Source organism: Euprymna scolopes, chromosome 14, assembly GCF_053919585.1.
Source record: "Euprymna scolopes isolate OS-2025 chromosome 14, ASM5391958v1, whole genome shotgun sequence".
NCBI classification, from domain to species: domain Eukaryota; kingdom Metazoa; phylum Mollusca; class Cephalopoda; order Sepiida; family Sepiolidae; genus Euprymna; species Euprymna scolopes.
Window position 1 is genome coordinate 6,854,826 of NC_136495.1, and position 21,850 is coordinate 6,876,675.

The window sequence follows — 21,850 nt, forward strand, 5'->3', positions numbered from 1 at the left end:
GTGGTCGGAGAAGCAAAGTGCGGGTCGAAGAAAATGGACATGTAAAGTCAAGGATGAGAATGGGCCGGCTGTGGCTGGTATGCATTCAGAGGAAGGAGAAACGGCCAAGCTAGATGGACATGTGGCAGCGAGAGATGTTTTTAAGTCGTTTCGAGACGGGAGAGTAACTGTAATAAATGCTTTTGTTAAAAAGGAAAAAAATGCCGACCCGGATTTATTTATTTCTGCTTGTTCTTTTTCGACGGTGCTAGAGACAGCGTGGAGGTCCAAGAGAAGTTTGCACTGTTATGAACACAGTTCAAGCATAACGGCAACCTTACAACAATAGATTCGTTAGGTTAAAGCTTTGTAAGGGGTATTATTGAAAGGAAACGTTTGAGAGTGAACGTTACCAATCTCAAATTGATGATTAGCGGTTGTAGTATCGGAAACCTCCCCAAAAGAGGAAAGTTCCTCTACTTATTCTGTGATAAGAAAGTCATTTACTTTTTTGTCGTAGTAGTAGTAGTAGTATCGTATGGTTTAGACCTGTGCATCTCTATTTTTAGCCAGTCTGAAAAATTGTCTTTAGATAGATTGACTGTTGCATCATCTCCTTCTAGTCGGGTGGCTGGACAGTGTAGGATCAGGTGGTCTGTGTCCTGGGGGAGGGGGCCTTGCACTTTGGGCAGATTGAGGAGTCTTTTTGTCTCCACCTGTTTTTGTTTACTGCAGTTCTACAATGTCTTGTTCTGATCCAGTTTGCGGCTACCCACTGCTTCCTACTATTCGTGATAAAACACGGGAGGCGCAAAGTTGGGTCCTTAATAATGTCCTCTCTTTAATAAGTGTTTCTCCGTTTCTCCTTCCATGTCTCAACTTGATCGAAATTTTTGATTTTTGAGTTGTAGAATAGCTTTTGGGACTTGATTCTGGAGGTATCTGGAACATTTTTTTTTAAATTTGCTGAGTTCGTAAGTCACTGGTGTTCTCCTCAACGTTTTGAATCCATTTTTAAGATGCCTCTTCCCTCCTTATGTGGGGTGGTGTAATTGAGATTGCTACTGGTAGCCATTGTGTTGGGGTTGACTTCAGACATCCTGAGGTAATACACATGGTTTCTCGAAGATTTTTGTCAATTGATTTTGTGTGTTGGCTCCAAACCCTTGCTACATCGCCACAACAGGAAACTTTTGTGGTAAGCATTGGATACACAAGAAGTAGAGTGGAATTGCTGGTAAACTGAGAGATGATAACCAATTTGTGCGAAACAAGTGTAAGACAATGGAGATGGATGAGAATGAAAAGGCGATTAAGGTTGTTGATACGTTTTGTTAGCCTAGTGATAAAATTGGAGCACAGGCTGGAGCAGGTGCTAATGTTATTACAAAATTAAAACTAGATAAAGTAAATTCAGGGAACTTCTGTCATTACTAACCAGCAGAGCGTTACCACAGTTGATCAGTCTATCAGGCATGCATATGCAGTGTGATAATGTATGGAAGTGAAACTTGATCAGTGAGGGTTGAGGACATGCGTTGCATGGTATACGTAGAAATAATGTGAGAATGATATGATGGCTGTGTAATGTGAATCTTCAAGACAAACTTAGTCCTAGTGATGTCAGAGGAAATGATAACTGAAAAGTACAGAGAGATGTGTGCAGAACAGGAGACTTGGATGGTATAGTCATATTGGAAGAATGGATAAGAGTGCATGGCTTAACAGATGTAGAATAGTTGAAGTAGCAGGTTCAGTTCGCATGGGAAAGCCAATGAAAGCATGGCAGAAAGTGCTAAAATGTATCCAAGAGAAAAACGTGATCATAAATAGGTTAGTTTTTAAGTCAATTTCTTAAAGCCGTCCAATATATGTCTGCATGCAAAACTACCGTTAAACCGATGATGATGATGATGATGATGATGTCGACGATGATGATAATGATAATGTTGATGATGACGACAACGTTGATGATGGTGATAACTATATAAATCTACTTTTATAAGTATATATATATATATATATATATATATAATATGCGCACATACGCATATATAAATATGTGTGTATGTGTATGTATGTGTGTGTAATGATAAGAGGACAATAAAACTTGTAACCTGGTATTTAAGTGAGTTGTAAAACAATAAATATTTCAAAATCATCACTCACACCATGCTAAACCAGTGCTCGCTCTCTCTCTCTCTCTCTCTCTCTCTCTCTCTCTATATATATATATATATATATATATATATATATATATATATATATATATATATATATATATACAGAGAGAGACAGAGACAGAGAGAGACAGAGAGAGTATGTGAAATAAAGAGAGGTGGAGGGGCATTTAAAAAATATATATTTATATTAAAAAAAACGTGCACACTAGAGCCGGTCTGAAATAGTTGAGATTGCATTTTCCCAGAATGAAGGCACCCATTGCTTTTCTCTTTCTGCAACTGCTGTGGACCCTGTCAGGTAAGATATTCACTTTGTCTTGTCATTTAAGCAGAACTAAGCGGTCACCAACCCTTTAAACTACATGGACGACTAAATTTATAATTTCAAAATTCGCTGTTAGTTACTTTTTTTCTGTCCCTGTCGTCTAATATGAAAATAGAAAAAAGAAAATACATGTACCCCCCCCCAACACACACAAAAATAAGTATCAGCCTAGGTCGATACCAAATATCCGTGAAGGGTCAAGTAGGATGGAAGGACTGTAGAGGGAAAACATTAATCAAACCTCCACTGGATGAGTACTGGGACTTTGAGGAGTCTTATTGCCACCTAAATTTTAGTGAAAGCGTATGATGGTTGCCAACGATAAATCAATGGAAAGTCGGCTGTTACAATAGTGCAAACTCAGTTGCAAAGATGATCAAAATATGTTGGAGAGTACTGGAAAGCTGAGGGACTTGATGTCACTAGGATTCCAAGGAAAGACACCAGTTATTACTAGTGAGTAATCACTAATGATTACCTATGTGAGAACTCGTAGTGAGTAAGTGATAATATTCCAAACATTTCTTTTTTTTTAATATAAACTAGCAAGACCCGTGGAAATTCTACGGTAGTTTAAACTTTTTAAAACACATTAATAAATAAAATTAATAAAAATAAAATAAGAAAATAACGAATTTAAAACAAATTTTTAATGCAAAATTTTTTAACCTTTTAAAGCTAAAACGAACTGGTTTTAAAAATTTAGATTTTTTCAATGAAAATTCAACACATTGTTGTTGTTGTTGGGGGGGGGGTTCCTGAATATTTTTTATCTTAATTATAAAGGAGCAGATGTCAATTCACTCAATTTTTTAATTTTAAAGAGAAACTATAATAATGAAAACTTTGTCTTCTTTTTTTTAATTATAAAATAAAATGGCCAATTTGAAATCGTAAACAAGCAGCCATGTTTTTGTTTTTTGTTTTCTTTTTGAAAAATTTTGGAAAGGAAATGGTTTTAATGATTTTTAAATGATAAAAAGTGACTGCAAAGGGAGGTAATTCGTTTCTCATTAATTAATGGATGCGATATTGATGTTTTTTGTGACACCGGACGTACCGACAAGTAAATTAATATTTACATTCCTAACTTAAAACAATCCTTCAATGTATTGAAAATTGGTAATTAATATTGTTAGCAACATAAATTATTTTACACAAAATATAGTTCAGAAAATTAGTAAAAAAATAATAATTCATGTTTGTTTACTTATTTATTTGTGATCTATTTGCGTTAAAATTTCGATATTTAGTGGAACCAACTTGATTCGAACGTAGCATAACCAAATCGTCAGTCAACTTAACCACTGCCAATTCCCATTTTCTGTATACTGCAGCTGCAGCTCATACACTAATGCATGCAAACCAGGAGCTACCTACCTCTATCTCACTCAACAGAAATGGTTCAAATCCTGCTGAACAACTCCGGTGCTTTAGAGATAGTGTGGTTACTGCTCTAGTTGGAAAATTAGCGAAAAACAATTTGTTTTAGTTTACCAACTTATTTGTGATCTATTTGTGTTACAAACTTGAAAAATAGAAGATGTAAGTAATTAAAATCCTGTAATTATTGGCTGTGAATAGAGTAATAATAAAATGTCCGGAGAAAATTATTTAGAGCCGTTTTTAACAAACGCTACTGCGCATGATTCTGACATAAACTTAACTTCGGTTGAAAAGCATTAAAACGTTAAATTTGAAAAGTTGCATTCTTTATAATTTGTTGATTAAACTTTTATTAAATAAATGATTTTGGCTTCATTCGCTATCGATCGCAATTAATTTCCTATTTACTACTTGAAATCAATAAAACTAAACTATCTATAAGAAAAAGGAGACAAAACTCACCTTCTCTCTTTCTTTCTCTCTCTCTCTCTCTCTCTCTCTCACTTACTCTCACACTATTTCCTTGTCTCTCTATCGATAAGAAAAGATAAAACTTAAATCCTTCTTAAGTAATAGAAAAATCAAAGTTGTCCTCGACGGACGTACATCCAAACAATATGACATAAATGCGGGAGTGCCTCAGGGGTCTATCCTTGGACCTCTATTGTTCCTGATATTCATAAACGACCTCCCTGATAATATTGTTTCGGAGATGGGTATATTTGCCGATGACACCACTTTCTATAACAGATATGAGGGGAAAACAAATGAACACATATCCAAGAAAATGGCAGAAACACTAGAGGATGACCTCCAATCCATAGTGGAATGGGGACAAAAATGGTTGGTCTCATTCAATGCTGCTAAGACTAAGCTTGTTTCCTTCAATAACTACAAGAAACCTTCTCTACCACCAATAGCAATGGCCAAGAACACATTGCCTGAAAGTACTTCTTTTAAACTCCTCGGCCTAACGTTTACAGGGAATATGAACTGGAATAGATAGATTGAGAGCATTGCCAAGGCTGCTGCAAGGAAGGTTGGCTCCCTCTACCGTGCTAGAAAACTACTTACGCCTGCCAGTATCCTATACCTCTATAAGGCAACCATTCGCCCATGTATGGAGTACTGTTGTCACATCTGGGCTGGTGCATCTGCTGCTTGTCTCTCGCTCCTGGACAGGGTTCAAAAAAGAGTCGCAAACCTGATAGGTCCTGAACTGTCATCTGGGCTTCAACGTCTGTCCCATCGACGAGATGTTGCATCCCTCTGCCTGTTCTACAAATACTTTAATGGTGAATGCTCTGACGAACTGCAAACACTTGTACCTCCCCGACGTAACTACCCCCGACAAACCCGACAAGCTACTAAGTCTCATCCCTTTACAGTGGAGATCCCTAGGTGCAAGAAAGCCTTTTACTCCAATAGTTTCTTCCCCAGAACTGCGGGTCTTTGGAACTCCCTTCCGGGATTCTGCTTTCCCAACTGCAATGATATGCAGAAGTTCAAGTGTAATGTTAACAAACATCTTTCTACTCTTCTCCCTTCATAATGACCCCGCTAATTAATTCCCTAATAGTAGCCCCCTGCTTCAAAGTGGCACTGTGCCTTGTTTGGGGTGAAAATTGAATAAAAAAAAAAAAAAAAAAAAAAAAAACTCTCCCTCTCCCTCTCCCTCTCTCTCGATAAGAAAAGATAAAACTCTATCTCTATCTCTCTCTCTAGCTCTTTCTCTCTCTCTCACTCTCTCTCTCTCTCTCTCTCTCTCTCTCTCTCTCTCTTTCTCTCTAAGAAAAGAAGACAAAACTGTGCTTTAGCAATATTTTTGACTACTCTTTGGACGGTAATCATAACTACTTGCTAAATGATTTTTGACGAAGTACAATTTAACAATTATGTGAAATTAGTCAAAACAATTTATTTTGCTTAATATATTGATTTGTGTCATACTTGCATTAAAAAATAAATATTTAATATGAGATATACGAATTTTAACTTGGCAAGAAATACCAAATCGTATATTTATGATCATTAACAGAATCTCAAACACAATAACCCAACTAATGCACTAATCATACACATGAATACTTTTAACCACAATTGCGATTTTACAAACGGTATCCTCCTTAAGACCGAATCCTTTCGCCCACGCCGCAAATACATAAAAAAAAAATCTCTTATACTTCTCGCATCACCCTCTAAGGTTAACCTCACGTACCGCTTTTATCAAACTTCTGGAAAAAATTGTACTAAAACAATGTTTATTCATTTTTTTGTTTATTTATTTGTTTGTTTGTTTATTTGTTTGTTTGCTTATTTATTTATTTGTTTGTTTATTTGTTTATTTATTTATTTGTTTATTTATTTGTTTATTTATTTATTTGTTTGTTTATTTGTTTATTTATTTATTTGTTTGTTTATTTGTTTATTTATTTATTTGTTTGTTTATTTATTTATTTGTGTGTTTATTTATTTGTTCGTTTATTTGTTTGTTTATTTGTTTATTTATTTATTTGTTTATTCATTTATTTGTTTATTTATTTATTTGTTTGTTTGTTTATTTATTTATTCATTTGTTTGTTTATTTATTTATTTGTTTATTTATTTATTTATTTGTTTATTTATTTATTCGTTTATTTATTTGTTTATTTATTTGTTTATTTGTTTATTTATTTGTTTATTTGTTTATTTATTTGTTTGTTTATTTATTTATTTATTTGTTTATTTGTTTATTTGTTTGTTTATTTATTTATTTGTTTATTTATTTATTTATTTGTTTATTTGTTTATTTGTTTGTTTATTTATTTATTTGTTTATTTGTTTATTTGTTTGTTTATTTATTTATTTGTTTATTTATTTATTTATTTGTTTATTTGTTTATTTATTTAATTGTTTATTTATTTGTTTATTTATTTATTTATTTGTTTATTTATTTATTTGTTTATTTATTTATTTATTTGTTTATTTGTTTATTTGTTTGTTTATTTATTTATTTGTTTATTTGTTTATTTATTTATTTGTTTATTTGTTTATTTTTTATTTATTTGTTTGTTTATTTATTTGTTTGTTTATTTGCGGACTATTATCCTCATCTTTTAGTTGTTGTTTCACGACGTTTTGGCCGACCATTCCTCCGGCCTTCGTCAGGTTGTTAACCGCGATGAGATAGGAATGTTGAGTCTTTTAACTGTATCCGCAGTAATTACTGCTTTCCATAGTTGTTGTTGTCTCACCACGTTTTGGCCAACTAATCATCTGGCCGGATGTGGGTAGGATTGAGAGCTCGCAAATTAAAATAAATATACAAATTACTCATCCGAAAGGATTCCAAAAATAAAATAAAACGATGTTATATACCGAACCGCACAATTAACTTGAACCCCGGATGAGTACTGTTTATTTTTATCATTAACTAGCATGGGTGCCCGGCGTTGCCCGGGTGTTTGGAGGTGTATGCTGAGCAAAAAAAAGGGGGTAATTTTTTAAACTTTGACCCCTATTATGACCCCTGAAAATTTATTGTTTTGGCCTCAAATCAAGTTATTAAGTTAGATCCATGTCCACAGAAGCTATATCTAAAATTTCAAGTGTGGAGACCCAAAATTGTCGGAGAAGTTTGTTAGAGTTCTCAAAGCTCAAATCGTTGAACTTTGACCCCTTAATCGCCAAATTTCTGGCTAAAAACGGATCACATAGATTTTTCCAAATCTCAGTACCCTGTATATCAAATTTCGAGTCTGTAGACTAAAAATTGACAGAGTTATTTCGTAGGGAAATGTACACAGACACACACACACACTTTCACTTTTATAGATATATAGATTTAAAATTTGAGTCTGACAGAATGACAAAATTATATTGCAAACCGATATATTAAACAAACGAACTTCAAAGAGACAAATGAACACATAAGTAAAAAAAAATTGTATTAGAAAACATTTCTTGATTATTCCACGTCTTTTTTTTTACAGACCTGACGACTGAGGTTCGCTCTTAATAAAAATTGTTTTTTATAGTCTTAATTTTGACTTCCCTTTTCATAAAAAACTAAAAAAAAATCAAGAAAGAAAAGAAATTTAATTTTATTCTTTTTTCATTAATTTCTTTCTGTGCAAAGCAATTCTTTCAAACTTACTCTGTTTCCAAAATGTTTTTATTTTATTCCCCTCCCCCTTCATTCATTTTCCTCCGCATCCTGGCAAGTAGTAAAATAAACCATTTATTATATTTATTCATGGATTTATTTACTAATCATTTCTTTTGTATCGGTAAATGAATTCCATTTAAAAAAAAAACTGTAAAAGTCACGTTAAAGGTGATTAAGTTGGAAAGTAAGTAAAAATTTACACTTTTTACTTTTATACGATTTCTGATCACTTTGAAAAAGGTGTGTGTGTGTTTTAAAAATGTTTTTTAACTGCTATAATCTCATTTATATATATATATATATATGTATATATATATATATATATATATATATATATATATATATATATATATATATATATATATATATATATATATATATAACAAAGTATTCATATCGTGGGTTTGTATTACTGTACACATAGATTCGAAAAAATAGTCAAAAACAAATATATAAATAAATGTTATCAAAGGCAAGATAAGTTACTTTTCTACCTAACTGGATATATTTTTTGTGTTTTTATTCAATGTAATATATTTATTCAGCTCGAAAAACATACAGTGTACCTACCGATGTGTTGGAAAATTCAAGATGGCGTCTCACACCCTCTTTAACACCGTAAGTTTGGGAAAGGGTGTTATAAATAAAAAACTATACAAAATACTATTAAAAACCCGCCGAATATATGTCAACCTATGTCACGGTAACATATATTGAGCGAGTTTTTAACAGTATTTTAACAGGGCACATCGTAAAAACTGACCCATTAATTTTCCTGAAGTAAAAACTATATAGTTTTTAAACTTTTAAAACTATACATTATAAAAAGAAAACTGTTCGAGTGATTTTTTTTTTACATGGGTGTCACCACTTATCAAGGCCCAGAGGCCACTCAAGGATAAGGGTTAATAGGTATACATTAGTCATTGTGATTTTAGCATAGTAAACAGTGGGAATTTTGTAACTTGGATTACTTGAAAAAGAAAACTGTTCGAATGATTGAAAATGAAAATAAAATAACAATGTAAATATATTGATAAGAAAAAAACAAAAACAAACGAAGTTTCCGTTTCAGGAACCCGAGTTTAATTTTATGTCGTAATCATTCAACTCGTTAGCGGTTTTATTCAGCGATTAGGGATAACCATACGACATATCTAATTACCAAAGCGATTTTTTTTTTATTAAAACTAAACCTGTTTAGTTTTAATGAACCAATTTTTTTAAAGCCAACACTTTAGTTATTTTGAGAGCGTGCAACTGCACCCGAAAAGATTGATTAGGAAACTCCAAATCCTTTTATGACGCGAAGAAAAAAAAAAAATCGATAAATGATAAACTAATGTTAAATATTAGTATTTAATATAATGAGATATCAATCTACACAATTTGCCATCGATTCTGAAATAAAATGAAATCCTGACATTGTGATCATTTTTGCAGGTGTTATGTGCCAAATATTGAAATAAGAATGTTTAAATTTAATTATTGTAATTTAAGTCTTTAATTTTAATGTCGATTTTATTTATAAAATATCTTTTTAGAAATCAATCTCAAAAACAATCTGAACAATAAATCTCTTTTGTTATGGCTAAGTTTTTGTCAAGGGTAGAAATTATAATAGATAAGTATTCATCCATGATGACATTTTACCGATTTCCTGGTTTACAGGTATTCTTGCTAAATTTCTTCGAACGAATTGACATAAACAATACTTCAACTAAATACGTATATTTCATGCAATAATGACTTTTGTTTCTTCTGACTTTTCCTAAACTAAACATAAAACATCGGTTAGGGTTAGTTTAACATTCTGTAAAAGTACCTTCCGTTTTTTTTTTTTGTACTTCTGCAGAGAAGGTAAAAAACCGATAAAAACTGGATATATTTTTCGTGTTTTTATTCAATTTAACATGTTTATTCAGCTCGAACAGCATACAGTGTTTACCGATGTGTTGGAAAATTCAAGATGGCGTCTCACACCCTCTTTAACACCGTAAGTTTGGGAAAAGGTGTTATAAATAAAAAAAACTATACAAAATACTATTAAAAACCCACCGAATATATGTCAACCTATGTCACGGTAACATATATTGAGCGAGTTTTTAACAGTATTTTAACCGGTTTTTTATTTATTACACCTTTTTCCAAACTTACCGTGTTAAAGAGAGAATCGGCCGCCATCTTGAATTTTCCAATACATCGGTAAACACTGTATGCTTTTCGAGCTGAATAAACATGTTAAATTGAATAAAAACACGAAAAATATATCCAGTTTGGTAGAAAAGTAACTTATCTTGCCTTTGATAACATTTATTTGTTATATATTTGTTTTTTGGCAACTTATTCGAATCTGTGTGTACAGTAATACAAACCCGAAATGAATTTAAGACAACGAGTGAAATGAGAAAATGAAGAAAATCACATTTGCTGTGTGTGTTTACTTTTTATGTAAGTCAGCGGGTTTGGTTGCCATAACAACGTGACGGTAGTGAACGTGTGTGTGCGCGTGTGCTTGCTCGTACTACTCCTAAGTTTGTAGGAGCATTTGATTTCGTGTAGTTTAGTTTCGTATATAAGTTTCGTATTTTTTAAATTTGTAATTAACAAGTTATTAAAAAATTAAACCCTTCCAAGATGGACAATAAATAAAGCCATAATATTTTATGGTAAAGGTAAGAGCGTAGAAACCATTGTTTTTTAGGAGATGTGATTATTGGATTAACCAATCAGAAATCGTCTGTGGCACACACATCTCTGTTTTTATAGATATATAGAATAGATAGATAGATAGATAGATAGATATAGATAGATATCTATGTTTACTCTTTTGTTGATTTTATTTTTCCCTTTTTTTTTTTTTTTCAATTAATGTTATTTTACATGCATTGCATATTATTTTGTCCCTTTTTTCTTTTGTTCATTTTTTTCGTTCCCTCCCCCCTGAATTTTTTACATGAAGGTGAATAATTCGTATTATTCGGACTACTGTTCTCATCCTGGGTGTTATTTTCACGTTTCGGTCAATATAACCTTCGACCTTCTTAATGTCCTCATGGTAGTAATTGCAAAAACTCTTCTAAAGGAGGGGGATTAAAGTCACTGGAATGCTGAGACTGATATTACACTCAGAAATCCATGTTGAAGCAATCGTTGCCTAATCCCTAACCGTGTTAATGTTTTATGTATTAATTTCGAAAAGCTGCTGCAACAGTTTATGTTTTAAACATTACTTTATTTAATGTATACTTTTAACAGTGGGGTGGGAGATATAAAGTCAGTCTCGGAAATGGCTGAAACAGTTTACGATTTAAACATTACTTTATTTCATGTATATTTTTAACAGTGGGGTGGTGAACATGAAGTCAGTCCCGGGATTGAATGAGATAGGTGGGAAATATATAGTAGCAGAATACCCATTGTCGCCCGGGATCGAATGAGATCGGGAGATATATACTAGCAGAATATGCGGCGTCAGCCGGGATTGGATAAGATAGGTGGAACATATATACTATGGGAATACCCAGAATTGACTGATGTGTTTGTAATGAAATAATCAGCCCGGCAATATATCAAAGTTATTATTTTAGAAAGGAGGGGGCGATAATGTGGGTCATAATTATGAATAATGTTGTCGAAATTAGTAACATATCCAAGAATTATGAAAAATGATGAAATGTGAGTTAAATGTGTTTTTAATGATATAATCAGTCCAGACAATATATCAAAGTAAATATTTTACTACGGGGGAGGCCATACTATGTGTTAAAATTGTAAAAAATGATTGTCGAAATTAGTAACATATCCAAGAATTATGAAAAATGATGAAATATTAGTTAATTTATTGGTGTGTTTGTAATGAAATAACCAACCCAGGAAATATATCAAAGTTATCATTTTTGTAAGGTTTAGAGATAGTGTGGTATAAATTATGAACAATGAATGTCGAAATTAGTAACATACCCAAAAATTATGAAAAATGATGAAATGTGAGTTAATTGATTGGTGTGTTTGTAATGAAATAGTAAGCCCGGGCAATATACCAAAGTTATTATTTTAGTAAATGGGAGGCGATAATGTGGTTTAAAGATATTAAAAATGATTTTCGAAATTAGTAACATATCCAAGAATTATGAAAAATGATGAAATGTGAGTAAATTGAATGGTATGGTTGTAATGAAATAATCAACCCAGACAATATATCGAAGTTATTATTTTAGTAAGGGGAGGCTAGAAGGTGTGTGAAAATTATAAAAAATGACTGTCGAAATTAGTAACATATCCAAGAATTATGAAAAATGACGAAACGTGAGTTAATTGATTGGTGTGTTTGTAATAAAATCCTCAGCTCAGATAATGTATCCAAGTTATTATTTTAGTAAGGGGGAAAGGCGATAATGTGGGTTAAAATCATGAAAAATGATTGTCGGAATTAGTAACATATCCAAGAATTATAAAAAATAATGAAATGTGCGTTATTTTATTGGTGTGTTTGTAATGAAATAATCAACCCAGACAATATATGAAAGTTATTAGTTAAGTAAGTGGGGAGGCGATAATGTGGATAAAATTATGAAAAATGTTTGTCGAAATTAGTGCCATATCCAAGAATTATGAAAAATGATGAAGTGTGAGTTAATTGTTTGGTTTGTTTGTAATGAAACAATCAATTTAGACAATATCTCAGAGTTATTATTTTAGTAAGGCGGGCGATAATGTGGGTTAAAATTATAAATAATGATTGTCGAAATCAGTTACATATCCAAGAATTATGAAAAATGATGGTGAGGTTATTAATTGGTGAGTTTGTAATGAAATAATCAGCCCAGGCAATATATCAAAGTTATTATTTTAGTAAGGGGGCGATGCAGTTTTAACAAAAGGGCTACAATAATATGATGGTGTCTTCATTCGTGCTGACCGCCCACGGAGTGGCCAGCGGCAATATATTACTTATGAAAGACGCTGCTGTGGAATTTCGACAGGTCCTGCTAGTCTATATATAAATATGATAGTGTATATGTAATTTTGTGTGTAATGCTTACATCTTTTTTCGTCCGAGTGACTGTCGTTTAATTGTTATGACCTTCCATCTCTTGTAATAAATAATTTTACCAAGAATTCTTCATAAGTCTTGGTTTCGGTTTTGATTCAAACTGCTGCACCCAAGTCATATGGATATATTTTTTTTATTTTTTAAATAACAACTTTATAATATATAAGATTCGATAGAAAATTGGCCCTATAATAATATATACGAAATCTGCATAAATTAAAATATCATATTTAAGCATATTGTACGACCGGAATTCGCCGGACTACGCTGGGCGTCTCTGCCAGATTAGCTAAATACTTTTGCAGTTTTAGCAAAAGAGCTACAATAATAACAGGGCGTCTTCATTTACACTAAACATTGACAGAATGCCAACATTAATATATTACATATGAAAGGGTCAGCTGTGGAATTTCCACAGGAACAGCTGTTTTAATATTATTATTATTATTATTATTATTATTATTTTTATTATTTTTATTATTATTATTATTGTTATTATTATTATTATTTTTATTATTTTTATTATTATTATTATTGTTATTATTATTGTTATTATTGTTATTATTATTATTATTATTTTTATTATTATTATTATTATTATTATTATTGTTATTATTGTTATTATTATTATTATTATTGTTATTATTATTATTATTATTATTATTATTATTATTATTATTATTATTATTAACTGAATTACGTCAATCGGTTTGGCTTTTTTTTATCAAAAACGCAGTGGAAAAATATCTTCAGTGTCTGGTTTCATATGTCTGTTTTTTTCTAATTTCAAATTAACACCTACTCCCCCATATCGCTGATATTTCTGAATACTAATTTAAATTGTTATAAAAGAGTATAAAAAATAAATTAAAAATCTTAAAAATGTCGATGTAAATTGGCGGGGTAGGGGGTGTTACGTTTTCTGAAAGTGGTGTCAAGATTAACAGGAGGAGTTCATATGTATACAAACGTATACATATACCTTCCCGCCACACAAACTATCCAACCGGTAGAGTTTCATTTTTAGATGGCTTGTATATATGCGCGTGAACACACACATGCACACACATAAATACACACACTTACACACACATACACACACATACGCACGCACACATATTCACACACATGCAGACATGAACACATACATACACATACACACACACACACACATGCAAACTTACACACTCAAATTTACATACTCAGACTTACACATACATACACATACATGCACACACACAAACATACAGACACATAGACACACATAAACACACATGTACACACACATGCACACATATACACATACACACATGCACACACATACACACAAACACACACATACGCACACACACACACACACACACACACACACACACACACACACACACACACACACACGCAGTCTCGTATTTTTCACCCGTGGTGAAAATCCAAGCTGAGTCTGAAGTAGGAGTTTTGTTTATCGTGTAATTAGAAAAGGTGGAGGCGTTAAATTTACTGAGGGTGGTTGTGCAGTTGACAGGGGACACATGCATACAAATTTACATGCATATATATATATATATATACATATATATATATATATATATATATACATATATATATATATATATATATATATATATATATATATATATAGAGAGAGAGAGAGAGAGAGAGAGAGAGAGAGAAATAGTCAACCACCTCAGCAGGAATAACCTTCTTAGTGACACACAATATGGTTTCCGCTCTGCAAGATCTACCGCAGATGTGCTGACGGTTATATCCCACAGGATTAGTGAATCTCTTGACAAAGGCTTCCTTTCTAGGGCAATTGCTCTCGACATATCAAAGGCCTTCGACAAGGTATGGCATAAGGGTCTACTTCACAAGATTTCCAGCTACGGTATAACTGGAAATGTTTTCTCAATCATTAAATCATTTCTCTCCGATAGGCTCATAAGAGTAGTGGTAGATGGACAAAAATCGGAGGCCTGCAATATAAATGCTGGAGTCCCTCAGGGGTCAATCCTGGGCCCAACTCTCTTCCTGATCTACATCAATGACCTCCCTAAACACATACTTAAATCATTCGTTGACATCTATGTTGATGACACGACCATCTACGGCAACACATCAAAGGCTGTAAATGACAAAGTTCTCTCTGATTCTCTCTCCTCTGATCTCGAGCGCGTGGTTCAGTGGGGGAAGATGTGGCTGGTTACCTTTAATGCATCCAAAACCAAACTGCTATCCTTACATCATCAACGCTCTGATCCCCATCTGGCATCAATTGTGATGGATGGCTCTCGTCTGGGTGAGGCCCCATGTTTTGACAAGCTTCTGGGTTTGACCTTTACTCCTGATCTGAAATGGAAATGTACATCAAGTCTGTTGCCAAGGTCGCTGGAAAGATGGTGGGATCCTTCTACCGCTCCAGAAGATATCTCACTACGGATGCAATTCTCTATCTATATAAAAGCCAAGTACGTCCAAGGATGGAATACTGTTGCCATATCTGGGCAGGAGCTGCTAAAAACAGCTATCCTGCCTTGACAGAGTACAAAATAGACGTCGTGGCTTAGTGGGGTATGCCCTTTTCTCTACCCTGCAACCTCTCTCCCACAGAAGAGACGTTGCGAGCCTGTCCTTGTTTTATCGTTATTTCCATGGCAGATGCTCGTCTGAACTCCAATCTCTGGTCCCCCCTCGCCAATCTTTCACGAAAAACACCCGTATAGCTGAATCCACTGTGAAAAATTTCCCCCACTCTATATCTGTGCCTAAATCAAAACGCAGATTCCATGAACAAAGCTTCTTTCTTAGAACTGCACGCCTGTGGAACTCTGTTCCGTCTGCCTGCTTCCCTCCGGACTACAACTTGGTTGTCTTCAAGTCCAATGTTAACAAATTCCTAATGAACCGCCCCCTTAAGTAAACATTTCAGCAAATCTCCTCACTAACGTAATGTACTTGCAATAACCCTTATCCCTGAGTGGCTTCCAGGCCTTGATAAGTGGTGATCACTGTGTAAAAAAAAAAAATATATATATATATATATATCTTCACATGTGCACAACATACAACCTACTTGTAGACAGAAATACACACACACTCCTATGCATACAAATCCATTATATCAATATAAATTCAAGTTCATATAACATTTATATTCAATTTTTATTTTTACTTGGTATGGGGAATGGGGAATCCTATTGGATGATAGGCATATACCCGTGACTGAACATTTTTTTATGGTTCTAATTATCTTTTTTAAGCGCAATTATTATTATTATTTTTTTTTTTTTTGCTCAACACACACCTCCAAACACCCGGGCTACGCCGGGCTGAAATGCTAGTATATATATATATATGTATATATACATATATATATAAAGCTGTGTGTGTGTGTGTGTGTGTGTGTGTGTGTGTGTGTGTGTGTGGTCACGAATAGGCTCCTATATGGTTGACTATTTTAAAAAACTGATTACATATAATGATAGAAGATGTATCGAGACACAGGAATAGGTTTGTTTGATCTAGCAGAACAGTAGTTCATTAAAATTGTGGGGTCTGCGTTTGCGCCTGGTCCACAAAGTATGGAAATAAAAAATTGAAAAAAAAAACGTTTACAAGTGTTTTTGATATAGATGTACAAAAAGATACTTTGATAAGTATGTTTTAACTTAAATAGGTACTGTATAATAAAATTGTGGGGTCTGCGTTCGCGCCTGGCCTCCATAGAATGGAAATAGGCGCAAACTTTAATAAAGACTTTTCATCTCTATCTGCGTAAGTATACTTTGATAATTATGGTTTAGTTTGAAGAAATATGGTATAATAAAATTATGGGGTGTTCGTTCGCACCTGACCTCCATAGAATGGAAATATGTCACAAAGTTTAACAAGGTTTTTTAATATAGATCCACAGAATATTGTGATAAGTGTTTCAGTGTGAACAGGTATGGTATAATAAATTATAGGGATTATCTATTTTGTTTTTAATTTCATCATATTTTGCTTCGGTTTTGATACCCCCAACTTCGAAGCTATCTCTTTACGACCCTTTCTTTTCATAACCTATCATACTTTCATAAATCAGAGTCCATTTTCTGTAGGCTGTTTTTGAACCCAGTCAACGACGGGTAGTTTTGCTAGTATATATATATATATATATATATATATATATATATATATATATATAAAAGTGAACGTGTCTGTGTATCTGTCTGTCTGTGTATCTGTGTGTCTGTCTGTGTGTGTGCATATCCCTACGCAATAATTCTGTCGATTTTAAGTCTACAGACTCGAAATTGGGGTCTAAACACTTGAAATTTTATATATAGGTTCCTTGAACATGGATCTAACTTAATAACTTGAGTTGAGCCCAAAAGAATAAATATTAAGGGGTCATAATAGGGATCAAAGTTAAAAAAGAATAAATTTTAAGAGTTCTCAAAGGTACAATTGTTAAACTTTGACGCCTTAATTATCTAGCGGAAAACAGATTACAAAGATTTTCTCAAATCTCAGTACCTGTATATCAAATTTCGAGTCTGTAGACTGAAAATTGACAGAGTTATTGTGTAGGGAAATGTACACAGACAGACAGACACGCAGACGGACAAACACACACACACACACAGGGGAACTTTCACTTTTATAGATATACTAGCATTTCAGCCCGGCGTTGCCGGGTGTTTGGATGTGTATGTTGAGAAAAAAAAAAAAGTGGCAGTAGGAAGGCAGGCTCGAACCCATACCGCAAAGGAGGAAAAGAACGGGGTAAAAACTAACGTTTATGCTGTTATGAGCACCGCCAAACCGGAAGCGACATTTTTTTAAATTAAGGCTAGATAATATACAGGAGAGGATGACTTTCAAAAATATCGGCGAAAAAAGTGACCCCCGCTGTGGAAAAGTGCCTAGTTGAAGGGGAAGATATTAATGTTTTAACTAATTTTTCGATATTTGTCGTATGAAAGGTCGAACTTTAACACGATACTGATCTTGGTAAAATCCGTCGCCTCTATTGAAAGTTTAAGGCAGACATGCAAACAGACATACATACATACATTTATATATTGGTAACTAAAAATTTTCCACCCAAACTGATGAAAAAGCTTGCTCTATCTCTACTTACCCTTTATGTCAAATTTCAAATATTTAGACCAGAAATTGTCTGAGCAATTTGGAAGAGACTGCAGAGACCAACTTTTTTTAAACTTTGACCCCTGTTATGACCCCTTAACATCTATTGTTTTGGGCTCATATCAAATTATTAAGTTAGATCCATGTCCAAGGAACCTATATCTAAAATTTCAAGTGTGTAGACCCAAAATTGTTGAAGGAATTTGGTAGAGTACTCAAAGGTCAAATCGTTGAACTTTGACCCCTTAATTGCCAAATTTCTGGCCAAGAACCGACCACATCGATGTTCCTAAATCTCAGTACTCTGTATGTCAAATTTCGAGTCTGTAGACTAAAAATTGACAGAGTTATTGCGTATGGAAATGTACACAGACACACACACAGACACACACACAAACACGTTCACTTTTATATATATATATATATATAGATAGACTAGTATTTCAGCCCTGCGTTGCCGGGTATTTGGAGGTGTGTGTTGAGCAAAAAAAAAAGTGGTAGTAGGAAGGCAGGCTCGAACCCGTACGGCGAAGGAGGAAAAGAACATGAAAAAAAACGTGACATCTATGACCACGGCCAAACTGGAAGTGACGTAGGTTTAAATTAACGCTAGACAATCGAAAAGAGGAGATGACTTTCAAAAATATCGGCGAAAAAAGCGACCCCTCCCGGTAGAAATGTGCTCAGTTGAGGGTGAAGAAATTAAGGTTTTTCAAAACGATACTGATCTTGGGAAAATCCGTCGACTCTGTCAAAAGTTTTAGGCAGACATGCAAACATACATACATACATTTATATATTGGTAGTTCAAATTTTCGACCCAAACCGATAAAAATCTTGCCCTATCTCTAAATACCCTTTATGTAAAATTCAAATGTTTAGACGAGAAATTCTTTGAGTAATTTGGTAGAGACCGCAGAGGTCAATTTTTTTTTAACTTTGACCCCTATTATGACCCCTTTACATTTATTGTTTTGGACTCAAATCCAGATATTAAGTTAGATCCATGTCCAAGGAACCTATATCTTAAATTTCAAGTGTTTAGACCTAACATTGTCAGAGGAGTTTGGTAGAGTTCTCGAATGTCAAATGGTTGAAATTTGACCCCTTAACAGCCAAATTTCTGGCCGAAAAAGGATTACAAAGATTTTCCCAAATCTCCATACCCTGTATATCAAATTTCGAGTCTGTAGACTGAAAATTGACAGAGTTATTGCGTAGGGAAATGTACACACAGACACACAGACACACACACACACACACACACACACACACACACACAGACAGAGAGACACATTAAATTTTTTAGATATGTAGATTTAATAAAATTATGTACTTAGTAAAATCTTTTCACATATATGTGTGTGCGTGTGTGTGTGTGTGTGTGTAGATTGGTTTCCTAGAAGTAAATCCAATGGAATTATTAGAGGATGCTCAATGGAGGACAGGGCTGGTATATAGTCTGTTTATTAAACAAACATTATTGGTTACATATGTGCATAGATGTTTCAGTGAAATCCTAATTAAAGGACACCACCTCATCAGACCCCCCCCCCCAAAAAAAGGAGCGATATTGAAAAGAGAGACAAAATTACATTCGTTTTTTTATAGAATATATGGCTTCCACTCTGGAAGAGTGCGGTCTATACTTTGTAGATATAAGCGGTCGGGGTTCCTATTTACAATGCCTCCCCACGGGACAGAGTTAGACACCACGGTCGTTTTTAAATGTGGAGAAAAGGAACAAAAATAAAAATTGTCTCAGTCGCGAAGGATTTCTCCTCCGCTGACAGAGAACAGGAAATTGAAGTGCAGCATCTGAAGAACAGATACTACACTTTGATCTTGTCCCGAATAGTAGGGGTTTTGGAGGGAGGTGGTGTGAAGGAAGAGACTAAGGGGTGGGGCTTTAAGGAGGAGTGGGGAAGTATGATCTTATTCGATTAAGCTGTATTGGTATTATTTTAAATTTGTGGTTGTTTATTGGCCTAAGTTTTCGTTTTGATCTTTTTTTTTTTTTTTACATAGGCGTCACCACTTATCAAGGCCGATAGGCCACTCAATGATAAAGGTTAAAGAGTGTACAGTAGTCAAAAGGACAATATAGTAATCGATAGTAATGGAAGTTCGGTAAATTTGTTAACTTAAGTGGAACCGCTCATCAGAAACTTGTTTACGTTGGACTTGAAGACAACCATATTATAGATGGCTGGAAAGCAGGAAAACGGAAGACAATTCCACAGGCGTGCAGTTCTAAGAAAGAAGCTTTGATCATGGAATCTATGTTTAGGTTTAGGCACAGATAAAGAGTGGGGGGAGTTATTAATAGTGTTTTCAGCTAGATGAGTGTTTCTTGTGAAAGTTTGGCGAGGGGGGACCATAAATTGAAGCTCAGTCGAACACTTTCCATGAAAATAACGATAAATCAGAGACAAAGTATGCTTTAATCGCTGTTAAATTCCCTATCTTTGGTTGCTTTTCCTTTTCTGATGGCGACTACATTATCTCTCTTTTTTATTGTTAAGCTCTATTTATTTATTTTATTCCTCGCTTTTTTATCCATTCATTTGCTTCTCGCTTTCAATTCATTTATTTATAAATTTATTTGTTTATTTATAAGATATATGTCCATATAGTTAAAAATACCAGCCAGTGAATAGATATAGATATAGAAGCCTATTTATATGATTTAAATAAATGCGGTATATTGGGAGTTAATTATATAAAAGAGAAAAATATATAAATATAAATAAATGTGCATGACTCTAATTTACTCATTGCAGATTGCAATCCCATTCCTCAACCTCAAATTGTGAATGGACAGGATGCCCCAGAGAGAAGATGGAAGCATCAAGTGTCCCTGCAGTATCGTCCGTCGTCGTTATATGCATACAGTCACAGATGTGGAGGCTCTCTCATCCATTGGGACTGGATCCTCACAGCTGCCCACTGCGTCATGTTTGAGTGAGATACCTTAATCTTTTTCAATTGTTGTTATGAGTTGCTTTTTCTTCTGTATGTATTATGCTGGATGATAAACAAATATTGCAATTTAGTACGAGCCAAGGCCCTGACCGAATGTCGTATGACAAAAAATTGCATATAGAAGATTTCATGCAAATGTGAAAAACTATACAAACGTGAAACCAGTCGGCTCCTAAAGATAAGATGAGGAGAACACCGTAAAACCATAACATGAGTGGAGGTGGAAAGAAAAAGGATTCAAGATGGATAGTTTGACGACTTAAAGAAGCGACACATATGCTAAAAAAGAACAAAATTACTAAGCAGACCGAGCATAGAGATCCACAGTATAGGGGAACCCCTAATTATAAAGAAAAACAAAAATTGTGCAACCCCTCCTTAAAATTTTAAGGGTAGAAGGGAGATAATCCCCCGTCAAATTTTATTAGAGTTACCTGCCTTTGTGAACCAAATTTTTTAACACATACGAAACCACAGCGAAAAAAACCCCAAAACAACTTCCAGAATATGATACCATCTAGGGATCCAGTAACTTTTCTCCTTTCTTTCGTAGATGGCAACCAACATACCTGACGATGGTCGAAAGCTACGTCGAATGAAACGTTGATCAAATAACACTCAAAATGAGAACAATAATTCGATCAAAACAAGTAATACAA

At 33.8% G+C, this 21,850-nt stretch overlaps 1 protein-coding gene across 1 annotated transcript in view; it reads left to right on the plus strand.

Annotated features, from left to right (window-relative positions):
* Window positions 1-2,301: 2,301 nt before the first annotated feature.
* LOC145292857 (chymotrypsinogen B-like) overlaps window positions 2,302-21,850 on the plus strand; it is a 106,315-nt gene continuing 86,766 nt past the window's right edge. Inside the window, exons 1-2 of the mRNA XM_080138959.1 lie at window positions 2,302-2,460; window positions 20,990-21,170. Of these exons, the coding sequence (XP_079995085.1) occupies window positions 2,409-2,460; window positions 20,990-21,170 (233 nt within the window). The 5' untranslated portion in view covers window positions 2,302-2,408. The remainder of the gene's footprint in view (window positions 2,461-20,989; window positions 21,171-21,850) is intronic.